The sequence below is a fragment of the Mus musculus genome, chromosome 1 (genome assembly GCF_000001635.26).
Source record: "Mus musculus strain C57BL/6J chromosome 1, GRCm38.p6 C57BL/6J".
In the NCBI taxonomy this organism is placed as follows: Eukaryota; Metazoa; Chordata; class Mammalia; order Rodentia; family Muridae; genus Mus; species Mus musculus.
In genome coordinates, this window is record NC_000067.6 from 52639007 (window position 1) to 52652393 (window position 13387).

At 42.2% G+C, this 13387-nt stretch overlaps 1 protein-coding gene across 5 annotated transcripts in view; it reads left to right on the forward strand.

Moving 5' to 3' along the window:
- Nemp2 (nuclear envelope integral membrane protein 2) overlaps nucleotides 1-12913 on the forward strand; it is an 83385-nt gene extending 70472 nt beyond the window's left edge. For 3 of the 5 annotated variants that reach the window (XM_006495936.2, XM_006495937.2, NM_001142647.1), the window contains 7 exons: nucleotides 1823-2054; nucleotides 2165-2237; nucleotides 3313-3406; nucleotides 4116-4230; nucleotides 6255-6480; nucleotides 9744-9920; nucleotides 10700-12913. In XM_006495936.2, the coding sequence (XP_006495999.1) occupies nucleotides 1823-2054; nucleotides 2165-2237; nucleotides 3313-3406; nucleotides 4116-4230; nucleotides 6255-6480; nucleotides 9744-9920; nucleotides 10700-10838 (1056 nt within the window). In that variant the 3' untranslated portion in view covers nucleotides 10839-12913. The remainder of the gene's footprint in view (nucleotides 1-1822; nucleotides 2055-2164; nucleotides 2238-3312; nucleotides 3407-4115; nucleotides 4231-6254; nucleotides 6481-9743; nucleotides 9921-10699) is intronic. The other 2 variants (NR_024590.1, XR_003954987.1) reach the window with 2 other exon arrangements.
- The last annotated feature ends 474 nt before the right edge of the window (nucleotides 12914-13387 follow it).

A 13387-nucleotide genomic window follows, 5' to 3' on the forward strand; every position in this document is an offset into this window, starting at 1 on the left:
GCCCTCCCCCATCAACCACTAATTTAGAAAATGCTTTACAGCTGGATCTCTTGGAGGCATTTACTTACCTGGGGCTCCTCCCTCTCTGATGGCTCTAGTTTGTCAAGTTGACACACAAACCAAGCAGTACTGGAGGGCTGATGACCTCTGAGGGACATGATCTAAGGCAGTAATTAAAAGTGACGAGAGCAGCTCTCACTGAGAATGGGACACGTAAGACTTTGGTGAGGGGAATTACCTAAAGGTTGCCTGGGGAAGAGTGCTGTATGCTGAGGGATAAGTTTGACCTTGTCCAGGACGTGACGTCAGCTCGTACGCTTTCTGGAAAACAAGATGTTTGAGGCTTATGTGGTTTCTTGTGTCACCTTGCCCGGAGCTCTTGGGCCATGAAAGCTGCAGTCCTTCATATCTCACACTCCTGTTCATTCATCCTACATTCAACAAATGAGTTCATAACTCCAGCACTGGCTTCCCATCTTCATTCCTGCCCAATGCTCCTTGACTTCTTTAAAATAGAAGAAATATACTTTAAAAATGGGGGGTGAAAGGCACCAAAGAAACAAGAGTGTCTAGGCACAGCAGGACTGATGCACGTCAGATGAGCTTATAGACTAAGGCGGCTTGCACAGGACCCTCACAGGTCCAAGCGCAGGGGGTCCCAGCACGGAGAAGGGAAGTGAACACAAGCCCCCATCTCCAACTGAGAAGCTGTCTCCATTTGATAGCTTCATAAAGGGAAAGTTAGTTTTCTCCAGTGAAAGGTTACTGGTATACAAAGCACACTTACAAGTGGGCCCCATGTCCAGCCGTAGATGGCCAACACAAACCAAAGTCAGTGATCAGTGATTTTGGGAGTTTTTAAATTTTTTTCACAGGTATTTTGCTTCTATGTCATGGTTTCCAGCTCTGTTTTTATGGGATTTTTGTGTGTGAATCTATGTCTCTGCATCTGTATGTTTTTCGTGAGCTTTTTCTTAGGGGCACTTTCCCTGCCTTGTTTGTTTTAGTTTGTTATTATCATTTATTTATTTTAGATGACTGTTTTCTAACTAGAGGAAAAAAGGGTGTGGATTTGGGTGGGTGGAGAGGATCTAGGGAGAAATGAGGGGAGGAGAAGCCATGATCAGAATATTCTGGGTCAGAAAAAATATTTTCAATTTAAAGAAATGTAAAAAATCAAGATTGAGGCCATAAAGAAAAAAATGGAAAAAAAATTAGAAATGACTGTGGACTAGCTCTTTTCTTACCAGCTGCCCGCGTGCCAGCACCTGTAGGCACGTGCTCTGCTCCTTGTCTGTTAGGATGAAGTGTCTGCCACAAAGGAGATTTGTATATCTGAGGCCTCGACTGTGCCCTGGATCGCACACACTTCTGCCTGCTCAGGTCCTCTCTGCCCTGGCTGATCCTTCTACTCTTTATCTGATAAAATTCCTTTTCAAGTCGGTGTCCGCAGCCTGCAGGTCTCCCATGGCTCTGTAAACACTCCTTCAGTCAGGTGCTCACACTTAAGCCTGCTTAACCAAGGTCTCTAGCACCTCCATGTTGCTAACTATGTGACCTCAGACTGTCCATTGTCTCAGAGTCCCAAGAATTGGGACTACAGCCACATGCACCACCACACTGGGCAAACCGTCCACTCCACAAAGCATCTGTGAACTGAATGCAGGTATGTGAAGTCCCAGCCACTGGGGACCAGAGCCCAGTCTGGTGTAGGATGGTATTTTTGTCAGCCAATTCTGGCTTCTTACTCCTCTGTTTGTGTCTTGAGGTGCCAAAGGGAAGGTTTTGAACCTGCGTGGATTGATCCATTCCTGTTTTGTAGGTGACAGTAACCAGCCCGGGCCTGCTCAATATTGTATATATCACAGGAAGTCATAACTGCCAGCACACAGAAAGCATTTTATCATTTATCAAATGTGTGACTCATAACTTTTGGGCACCAGAGGAGGCTGAGGAGATAACCATAGTCTTCAGTCCATATGGAGAAACTGTGTGCTTCTCTGTGAAGCCTGTTGGGAGGCTCCTTCCCTACATAGTAAGCGTGAGTCGAAACAGTAAGTCTGTTTTCATTATAATTGGCTGCACATTCAATGAGTTCACTTCCCTATTCTTTATTTACTAACACAGAACATTGGTTGTATTTGTTTGTTTTTTTATTTTCCAGTTGTGGATTTCAAACTCTTCCTTGTGTTTGTGACAGGCATTTTCCTTTTCTTGTATGCAAAGACCTTGAGCCAGTAAGTGCCCTTTTTTATATTTGTAGTGATTTAAATCTAAATTCTGATGGAAAAGTCTCGAGGTTGTTTGTGACTCTGTGCTGAGTATTTGCACACTATTCTGCATGTGTGGTTCTTCTAGGATTTACAGATGATAGGTCTGAAGGTAGCATTTGATTCAACTTTAAAGACGGAGGCAATTGTATAACAAATATGTACATGGTACAGAGTACTTTTGCTTACATTATTTTACACATACACACATGTGAACTTATCCTGTTGCTGTTAATTTTTGGTTACAGAACCCACAGCCCTCGTCACTGACTTGTTCTCCAGGGTGCTGGGGTTTGCTCATGTTCTCTGATACCAGGCTCTAGCTATTGATTGAGTTAATTTGCCTCCTGAATTGGTGACTCTGGTGTAGGATATTAGACATGACAAATACTTGCTTCTTGGATAAATATGTTATCCTGATATTTTGTTTCTTGTAACTTAGCCTATATAACCCACCTCTCTTCTCAATATTTACTTTTTAATTTGCCCAGGCTACTTAATACAAATATTTTTGCATCGTCCTTATCATTGTTCACTCTTGAATTTTTCTTTATGGTACCGTCAGGTATGTGTAGTGTTATCTGCCAGCTTTTCTGACTACGGGATGGATGGATGGATGGATAGCAGGAAGAGAAAAGCCTAGAAGTTAGGCCCTATATGCTGATGAGCTGGGCAGCTGCTCTGAATCTTCTAGCAGCCAGCTCACATGAAAGTCGTTTTCTTGCTATCTCAGTTTTCTCCTCTGATTTAGCTGTGGATATCTGGGAGTTCTCGGGCAAGTGCCTCACATGTAACAAGCGCATAGCATTGTTGGATGACATTCTGACTATAGAAGACAGCTAGACATTCCGCAACAGTCTATTTACTGAACTTTCAAGTACTGACTTCAGTTTTAACTATATGAAATACGATTAGAGTTTTTCTTTCTTAATATTCTTTACTGGCTACTATTGCCACATTGAGCATTACGAACTCTTTTCAGGTTTTATTGCTGAAATTGCTGGTTGATGTTTATGTGGCTTTTTTTCCTCTGTCTTGACAGAAGCCCTGTTTTCTATTACTCTTCCGGTACCGTGTTAGGTATTCTAATGACATTAGTCTTTGTCCTTCTGATGGCTAAGAAACACATTCCAAAGGTAGGTCTCTTATATGCAAGTGAGTACAAAATAGGAACCAAGATTTTATGGATATGAAAAATTACCTAATTCAAATGTGCTCCTCTGCTATGTAAATTGACCTTAAAATGTGTCTGTTTCTGAAAAGTCAGTTTTTACTTATTAGTAATGCATAGGATTACATTAAGTTTGGTGACATTTTTTGGTACTGGTTTGTGAAATGTATGTTGGCAGAATGATCCTGAGTCATCAGCGCTTTGTATACAAGTGGTCCTACATCCGGGATTTTTGTTCTTGTTGTCCCTCCTTACATCTTCAATAAAATAATGTTCTAATGGATAAATTTTAATTCATGATGGTAACTTTATGGCTACTCTGATCAAAACTCTAAATAGCAGAGTTATTTTGAGATAACTATGTACTTTCTAGTAGTTCTCTCCAACTTCAGTGTACCTGCTAACCACCTGGGGGTCTTGTTAACATGTAGATTCTAGCAGGGGGACCGGAGCCTGCATGGCTATCATTAAGCTCTTGTGTGAAAATGGCTCTCCTCCTCAGAGGGTCATCCTTGAACAGAGACACTCTGGGTCAGATCAATACTTGACTTAGATTTGACGTAGATCTTTCAAGCATAGATTATTTATTTGTTTGCTTCTATTTTTATGAGAATGAATGAACCAATATATATCTATATATGTATATTGTGTCGTTTATTTTCTCCCGCACACAGTATAGCACATTTGGGGCGCTAATGATTGGTTGTTGGTTTGCTTCAGTTTATGTTTTGTGCCAGTTGATGGAAGATCTGAAGTGGCTGTGGTATGGAAACAGAATGTATATATTAGGTAGGTAAACACACAAGAACTTCCTGTCTATCAGCCAGGCTGAGAAATGCAAGCAGGGGGCTTCTGGGCACATATTTTTATTTGATTTAAGGAAAGGTGCTATTAAAATAATATTGTATTTCATTACCATAGTTGGTGTTTGAACTCATTTAGATCTCGTTTTACACCACTTTCCTTTATAACCATTCTTAGTTGTCTGTACAAATCGTTAAAAGAATAAAACTGCTTGAGAATTATGGCTGAACTTGAGCTGCATCTGAGCTGCATTACATCAGCTTCTTCAAAAGCTGGTTCTCTTCGTCTGTCAGTTTTCTTTCTTTACGTATTCTGTATAAAAAGTGGGAGGTTGTTAGTAATGAAACTTGACTTTTCAGAAACAGAGAGGATAAAAATACCGTTTAATCTTCTTGTTTTATGTTACAAATTTCTTCCATTTTGTTAGGAAATAATGGTAATTGCAGACCCATTAACATCAGATTTCACATATGAGGATACTGTTGCCAAAAGAAAAGCAATTCATCCTTGAACACTTTATTTTTAGCCTATTTTCCTATTATATTAAGTATTTACAATTTACTCATAACGTGAGATATTCCTATAAGTTCTTTACTCTTTGTCTCTAAAGAAACAAGAGCACTTTTATATATAACTGAATAACTCTTACTTATTGTTGTTATTGCTGGGAACTGGACCCAGGGCCTCATGTACACTCAGCATCTGTTGCACCACTGAGTTAGATCCTTAACCTCACTCTTAGATGTTAAAGATTCATAATTGCATAGAATCACCTACTGCACAGGTCATATTTAGACTCTGAGTTACCTGTGCTGGCTGGCTGACTCTATAACCTGGATGCTGTGCTGAATCTTCTGCCAGGCCAGGTAACTCTCCCAATCCATCATAATTTCTTTTGTCTCCCCCAAGTACAGTTTAGTTTTATTATATATGGCTTTTTAAAATTAATTATTTTATTTACTTACATTCCAAATGTTGCCCCCCATTCCTGGTTCCCCTTCCCCTCTCCCCTTTGCCTCTGAGAGGGTCCTCCCCGCAGGCATCCCCCTGCCCTGGCGCATCACATCTCTACAGGATTAAGTGCATCCCCTCCCACTGAGGCCAGACAGTAGTAATAGCCCCGTCATAGCTTCTTTCCTCACCAAGGTGCTGGAGAAGCCACATAAGACATCCTGTGAGAGTTCCACTTTCTAGATTGATGTGAGGCCCATTTTAAATTTAACTTATTCCTCCTTAGTATCTACTGTAAATGAGAAATTGAATCCTAGATTTGCTTAGAAACAAATTAAGCACTTACAGTGAAAATCATTAGAAATGCTGTATACTTCCCATCTGGAAACAATGTATCAGATGTAATGATGGACTGGGCATGGCTAGCTCCCTGATTGGTCCTCTGTAAAACTACATTCTCCTTTAGTGACTAGAACTTAAAAATTAAATCTAGGGTTTGTAAGCAAACTATGATATCCACTGGCTTACTTTTAACCAAAGCAACCATGAAACCACTTGTCCACCCAGGACACTGGACTTAAAAACAGATATGACTATTATTATCATAATAATCAGCATATTTCTTAAATTATTACAGAAGCTAGCCTGTCGGGCTGGAGAGATGGCTCAGTGGCTTAGGGCGCTTGCTGCTCTTCCAGAGGCCTCGAGTTTAGCTTCTAGCACCTGGACTGGTTAGCTTACAACAACTGCCTGTGAGCCAGTTCTAGGGTATCTGATGTTCTCCTGACTTTACCGCTTGCTGATGTACACACTCAGACAGATAACAATAATGATATATCTTTAAAAGCCGACCTGTGCTCGCACTCAAATCCAGGACTAATGAGCTGTAGATACGCTTTTCAAACCTTATTGAAAAAAGGAAACATTTTGTTCGTTTTCTTAATTTTTGAAATCAAAGTTAACTGGTAGATGTTACTGTTCAGCCAGGGCTCTGTCAGGTTTTCCACCTCAGTTTTCCAGCTCAGGTTTAAATGCTTGCCCTTCTTCTGTGTTTCTAGGCTATGTGGTGGTTGTTGGACTTTGTAGCTTTGCTGCCTGTTACAGTCACGGGCCTCTTGCTGATGAGGGGAGCAGAGACCTTCTCATGTGGACCCTGAGGCTCTTCTCCCTGGCTCTGGTCTACACTGGTGTGGCCGCTCCTCAGTTTGCCTATGCTGTTCTGATCGTCCTCTTGTTCTCCTGGAGTCTGCACTATCTCCTGAGAGCATTCAGCTATCTCAGGTGGTGGGTATCCTTTTTCTATGGCTACCAAATCTGATATTTTGAGTTCTGGGTTAGTTTATTGTTTTAAGAGATACTTTTGGTTACATCTTACAAGTAGTTATGGGGTTTTTGTTTGTTTGTTTTTAATTTGTGGGATTTTTTTTTTGTCCTTGTTGTTTTTTTGTTTGTTTTGTTTTGGTTAGGTTTGGTTTTTCAAGACATGATTTCTCTGTGTAGCCTTGGCTATTCTGCAAATCACTCTGTAGACCAGGCTAGCCTCAGACTCAGAGATCCATACCTGCCTCTGCCTCCTGAGCACTGGGATCAAAGGTGTGTGCCACGACTGCCCAGCCACGTAATTATGTTTAATCTGGAGGTTTCACTTTTCTTAGAGGAACAAGAGCTCTAAGTGTTTGCTCCATCTTCTTTGAGTTATACCACAAATTACTCTGAGGTTAGAGCTCGCTAGAATCAGTGAAGAAGTTGCTTGGGCTCTGGGTTGTATAACGTTTCTACCTTTATCATACACTTCTTTTCATTAGAGCCAATGTCGACATGGTGATATTAATTGTGCTTACAAGAGAGGAATTAGGGGGAAATGTCCTGGATGATTGGAAGGAGTTACTCAGTTCATTTTTATTAAGGGCTCACTTTGTTTTACATTTTAAATTTAGCCTCGTGAAAATACAGAAAGAAAGATAAGGTCACCTCTGCTGACACAGTATTGTTACGTGTTTCCTTAGCCTGCATCTGTGTCAGGCACACAGATGGAGATGGTCCTGCTCTTGAGGATGTATATTGTAGAGATGTGGGCATGCAATTATATATCAACTGCCTTTAAAAAAAAAGTGTGTATATGTGTGTATGTGTTTGTGTGTGTCTGCCATATGTTTGTGGGTACTCAGAATGGCCAGAAGGTCCTGTGTTGCTGCAGTTACGTGCAGTCGTGAGCACCTGGTGTGGGTGCTGGGAACCATACTGCAGTCCTCTGGAGAGCACTTGTCATTCTTAGCCACTGAATCTTCTTTCTAGCCCTAACACTATGTATCCTTTAAGTATGAAAACAGCTTCCCCCGGAACTAAAGTGTTAATCCAGGAAGGACTTCCTGCAAGAGATATCATTGGGTTGAATCTTAAGTAATGACCCAGGGTGGCCCTTGAACAGATGTGGAATGCATTCCTGACAGAGAAAAGGCCCCCTATAAAGCCATCACCAGGCAACAGTGCTGTCAGTACACTGAGTGAGGTGTGCCCTGGCCATACTGGATGGGCTCACTGAGGAGTCCAGCCTGGTTCTGTGTGTGGGGCTTGGTGTGGGGCTCAGCTGTGCGCATTTCCATTCGTTCACTGCCTCCTGTCTAGACAGAAGGTATAAGTCCAAAAGTTTGGGCCCAGGCAGGAGCAAGGCAGTGGGTGGCCAACAGGACTATGGGAAACTCTGCACTGCACCCCCATCACAAAGGCAGCATTTAAAACAAGCAGGAGTTGATTGTTGCTAAAATGTGGATTCTGCTTTCAGATCTGATATTCAAAGGAAACTGTAAATGTAGACTAGTACTTAGATGTAATTCTTTCACTGAAAATGCTGGCAGTTAATCTAATGAAAAGTAGAAACTTCACCCAGGAAAAACTAAACTAGAGATGAGTAATTGTTGGCTGGTGGGGTAGACCCATCTGCTTTCTGGCATAGGGTCAACAGGGAAGTCCTGTAGTAGAAGGTATTCTTAGACATTGCTGTGGTCCAGGCAGACACAGAGAGAGACTTGGAGTAGGAAAGTGAGGTTAAGGCTGGTAAAGGGAGTTAATAGATGCTTGATCATTGGCTGTGAGGAAGCAGACTCCATAGTGTCAGGTAGTTTCTGGATCTAGTGGCCCTGTGTGTGATAGCATCACTTGGGTAAAACATTAGAAACAGTACAAGGTAGTCATAGGATAAAAGGCAGCAGTGTAAGTGGGATGCCTTGAGACCAAAGGGCTTTTCTCCTGGCCCCATCTGAGAAGAGGCCCCTCCACTAGGAGGTGGCCGGCCACTGCACAGCCTGCCGGGCTTGTGGCCCAAGGAACACAGAGTTCCTATCTCCTTCCCTTAGCTACTGTCTTGCCAATAGCAAGTGTGTTCTCATTTGCATGATGGCTCCATTATGTGTCTGAGGGGCATTCTATAGCAATACATATGTACTGCTATGCTGTCTACTTTACCCATTGGTAGAGAATAATTATCTGAGACAGTAGGGACTAAAGTAGAAAGAAGTCTACAGGTTAAATAATAAACCAGGCAAAAAATGTGTTTACTTTTTATCACACTTTCTAGTTTGCAAAGTGCTCTTTGTGTTTATGTTAATATATAATAGCTGTTTTTTTTGATGATGACTGAGCAGTTTGTGTAAATATCCCACCTCATCTCTTCAGTGGCTGATGAGGCAAGCATTCTGCTGTCCTTACCATGTGACACAGTGAAGTGGAACCAGGAAGAGATTGGCCAAGTTCAGACAGTGAGGTCACCTTCAAATTGGGTTGTGCTCCAGTGTTCTGGGTCAGAGCCTGGGTTTTTCCTATAGGAAACCTGGCTAGTTGTTCAGAAGAGGAGAAAAAAAAAAAAAAACAACGTCACTTGGTTTTCAAACCAGTTCGTTCGTTCAGGTGCCATATGTCTCTGTTATCATCTTGAGTTCCTAACGTGCAGATTGCTATAGTTTTATGATATTTATCCCTTTCCTGACTGGAAGACAACATCCAGCCTCTGGGTTCTTGGTGTGTATGTAGCCAAAGAAGAACTAATTCAAGTTCCTTTCCTTGATGGATCTTGTGCAGCATCTCCTTTCTGTGTCGGGTTAATCAGAGGCACCACCACTAGGTGGGGGTGATACCCCACAATTCCAGCTTCTTCGTAGTGTAGTAAGTGGTGTTCCTCCCTGTTGGTCTTAATGAAAGGACACATTGAAAGCTTGCCAAAAAAAGAAAAAAAAAAAAAAAAAACAGCAGACAAAGTAGGAAGCCAGACATTTTGTCTAATTGTTTGATTAGAAATCAATGAAAAAAGTTTAATCAACATCTCAACCAGAAATTGATTCTCCAAGGCCTTAGGCCATTGCTATGGCAGGGAGAGAAGAGGCAAGCACAGTAGACTCATTCCTTACCCCTCTGTCATGGCAGGGCTGTGCAAAGTGCAGTCTGCCATACAAGGAGCTCCCAGGTATGACTGTTGGCGTGTAAAATGCATATTTTTGAGTATTACAAGGATTGATTTGGGCAGGAATCTGTCAACCACGTGTCATGTGTTTTAGGAAAATGAGGCCGTGGTTCACAGCAGAACCTCAGGTGGCGAGGTATCTCACTGATGACGAGTACAGGGAGCAAGCTGAAGCTGCAACAGCCAGGGCTCTCGAGGAACTGCGCCAAGCCTGCTGCAGGCCTGACTTCCCTTCCTGGCTGGCTGTCTCCAGACTCCAGGCTCCTAAAAAGTAAGTCCTGCCCTGGCCACAGCACACATTTGAAGTGATTTGAAAATCACGTAGTATCTGCAGCATACGTTTCTGCTTAGAAGCAACCATTCCTCTTGGTTACACCTTACACCAGAATTGTGGGAGTTCTACTTCCTGGGTGCTCTGGCCTGCCGGGAGAGCTGCTGAGGTCTTAGATGCCATGCAGATCTGAGCGAGGCATTGACAGTGAAATCTGAACAATGCACTACACTCAGAAGGAACAGAGGAAGTTGAAGGAATGACTTGGTACACCTGCTTGTGGATGAATAATCCTGCCCACATGAAATCACATATGCTGTCCTCTGTTTAGGTTTACATGCTATCCTCAGCTGACACAAATTCAAATTTAATTAAAGGGGATAAGTGGGGAGGCACACATCATCTTTCGGATAAACCTCCATGACAAAATTAACTATTTTTTTAATTAGGTATTTTCCTCATTTACATTTCAAATGCTATCCCAAAAGTCCCCCAGACCCTCCCCCGCCACCAACTCCCACTTCTTGGCCCTGGCGTTTCCCCGTACTGAGGCATATAAAGTTTGCAAGACCAAGGGGCCTTTCTTCCCAATGATGGCCTATTAGGCCATCTTCTGATACATATGCAGCTAGAGACACGAGCTCTGGGGGTACTGGTTAGTTCATATTGTTGTTCCACCTATAGGGTTGCAGACCCCTTTAGCTCCTTGGGTACTTTCCATTGGGGGCCCTGTGTTCCATCCAATCAAAAATTAACTATTTAAAACAAAATTTTCTAAGGTTTGCAGAGTTTGTTCTTGGAGCCAGCCACCTGTCACCAGAGGAAGTCAGCACACATGAAAAGCAGTATGGCCTTGGGGGTGCCTTCCTGGAGGAACAGCTCTTTAGCCTGCAGACTGACAGTCTACCTGCAAGTTGACTTCATTCTGAACAGGAATGCAAATAAAAGGCAAAGATCCTACTCCAGCTGGGTGGGACCCATGCACCTCAGAGAAAAATAAGCCATGCAAATAAGGAAAAACTCGTTTTCATTTGTGCAAGAGAGCTTTACTGTGGTGGTGTGAAGGCTGAAAGTGTCATTGCCACATGCCCTGAATGAAGACCTTCATGGAAACAGTGCAAACCTGTTCTTTAGGACCAGTAAACAGAACCTGAGACCTTCCCTTCACCAGGCACTAACTCCCTTCTGGATGCCCAGGAGCTGGCTCAAAAGGCTGCATTATTGCCCTCCGTCCTTCCCCTCCCCCATACCAGTTCACCAGTATCAGTGCTTTCTAAGGTGCTATTCACGTGATAGTACGAAGTGCTGCTGAAAGAATTCTGATGCTGGCTGTGGTTAACTCAGAGTCATATATTCTGCAAGCTCCTCGGTCTTTCATGTTACAAAGTCATTGTGGGTCTCCTAAAAAGCAGACATGCACAGGGCTTCTAAGTTACTAACCACAAACCATTTTTCATGAGACTAACAATCTTTAGAACTCATGTTTGGAAATGCTATTGATGGTGGAATTTAGGTTTGAGAGTTAGAGCAAAAGTGTCGTTAGCAGCCTTGGCAGCCCCTGGTGCATCTGGGACTCAGGCATAAGACACTTCTTCATGTGCAGGTTCAGGGCTGTCTCGCTCTAGCCTTGGTCTCATGGTGTTGGTGCCCCAAGTTTTGTTGTTGTTTTGTTTTAATAACTGTGATTAAAAAGAAACATTTCTTAGGCTTATATTTAATGTTTTGATAAGATTTTATATGCAGACAGATTAAAATATTATAATTTTTGTACTTTTTATATATTGAAATTGAAAGTATGAAAGCATTTGTGACATTTTGTGATTTATTTTTTAAAACTGATTATATATGTTTACAATGAGTTCCCACAAAATAGATTTGTGATACCTGGTTTTTTTTTTTGTTTTGTTTTCTTTTGTTTTTTTTTAGTGAGAGCAAATGTTTGTTTCTTGATCCATGATAAACTTCAGGTTAAAATGAGCTACAAATTGGGCTTTGGGCCCAAGGAAAGGAGCAGAAATAGCCTTAAGAGTTGGCTATGGCAGACATTCTGTGAACAGGTCGCTACTTGATCCTCTGAGAATCAAAGTCAGGGTGTTTTATCTTATGTACTGTAATGATTAAACAACAACAGAAACACAAAGCATGAGAGAGGAGGAGGGGGACAAGACACGGACTTGGTCACTGTCATCCCCTGAGAGTGATGCTGACTTCGGAACTTTCTATATTCACTCTCAAATGATGCTCTCTCTTTGACGCTCTATGTCAGTGTTTCTGCCTCTGCCTTTTGACAGACATAGGTAATATCAGGAGTCTTTTTCCTTTTCTTAGAAACCTCACTCAGGTCAATCTGTGCCTTTACGTGTTGACTTTAAAACGTCAAAGAATAGGGTCTGGAGAGATGGCTTAGTGGCTAAAAAGAGCCTTACAGAGGATTTGAGTTTCGTCCTCAGCATCTGAGTGGCATGGCAGCTTGCCGCCATCCATAACTCTAGTCCCAGGGAGCCTGGTACCTTCCTCTGAGTTTGCATGCACATACACACAGGCATGAACACTTGTGTGTAAACAATGTGCTTCTAGTCATTTTGGCAACTATTTTGCAAAAATAGACAGGAGTTGTAACATTTTGCCACAGCTTAATCTGGTTTTCTTTTTCAGTAGCTTTATTTCTGGGCATTGTAACAGGTCAGGTGTGTCAGTACTTGGGCATTGCCATGTTCACCTCTCACTACACAGCTTGCCTAGTATAGAATGTGTTTGTGTGTGTCTGGCACATCAGCACCCCCTGAGCCACCAGAACAACCCCACAGTTGGGACTTCACTGTGAAGCTGTAGCTCCCAGCACCAGCAAGCCCGTGCACCCACAATGAAAACAGTGGTCGTCTTTTGAGAGAGCTGTTTTTCATGTTCATTTCTGGAAAGAATCATGGATCTGTCAGATTGCTATGTGAGAGCTGTGAGAAGCTAAACAATTAAAACATTTCTGGTGAAATGTTCCCTGGGCTCCGAGTCAGTGTGTATGACAAAGACCAATGACATTTCTAATGCCCACCAAGCAGTGTACAGTCCTTCCCTTCTGACCTTCCTCCTCTTTCTGAAGCAGCCAATGACTGACTGTCCTTCAATGGCAGCTATGTTTCACACCTTCGCAGACATGCACATACACACAGCAGAACCCTCGTTGTGCCCTTGCTTACAGCAGATGCCTCCCAACAGCACCCTGTTTGAAGCAAGTTGGACTGTTTGACACCAAATGTGTGGGTGAGAAGCAGCGTAGGTGGCTATACTTAAATGGTTTAAAAAATCATATCATTTGAATGCTAGTTTTCAAGGGTTTTAAAACACAGTTTACAAGCACAAAGACACTTTGTGAACTAGTTATGTAGTTTGCCAATAATATTTAGGGCTGAATTTTAGGGGAGTGTCCATGTGACAGGAAAATATTTGAATTTATGTCTTTTAAAAATATC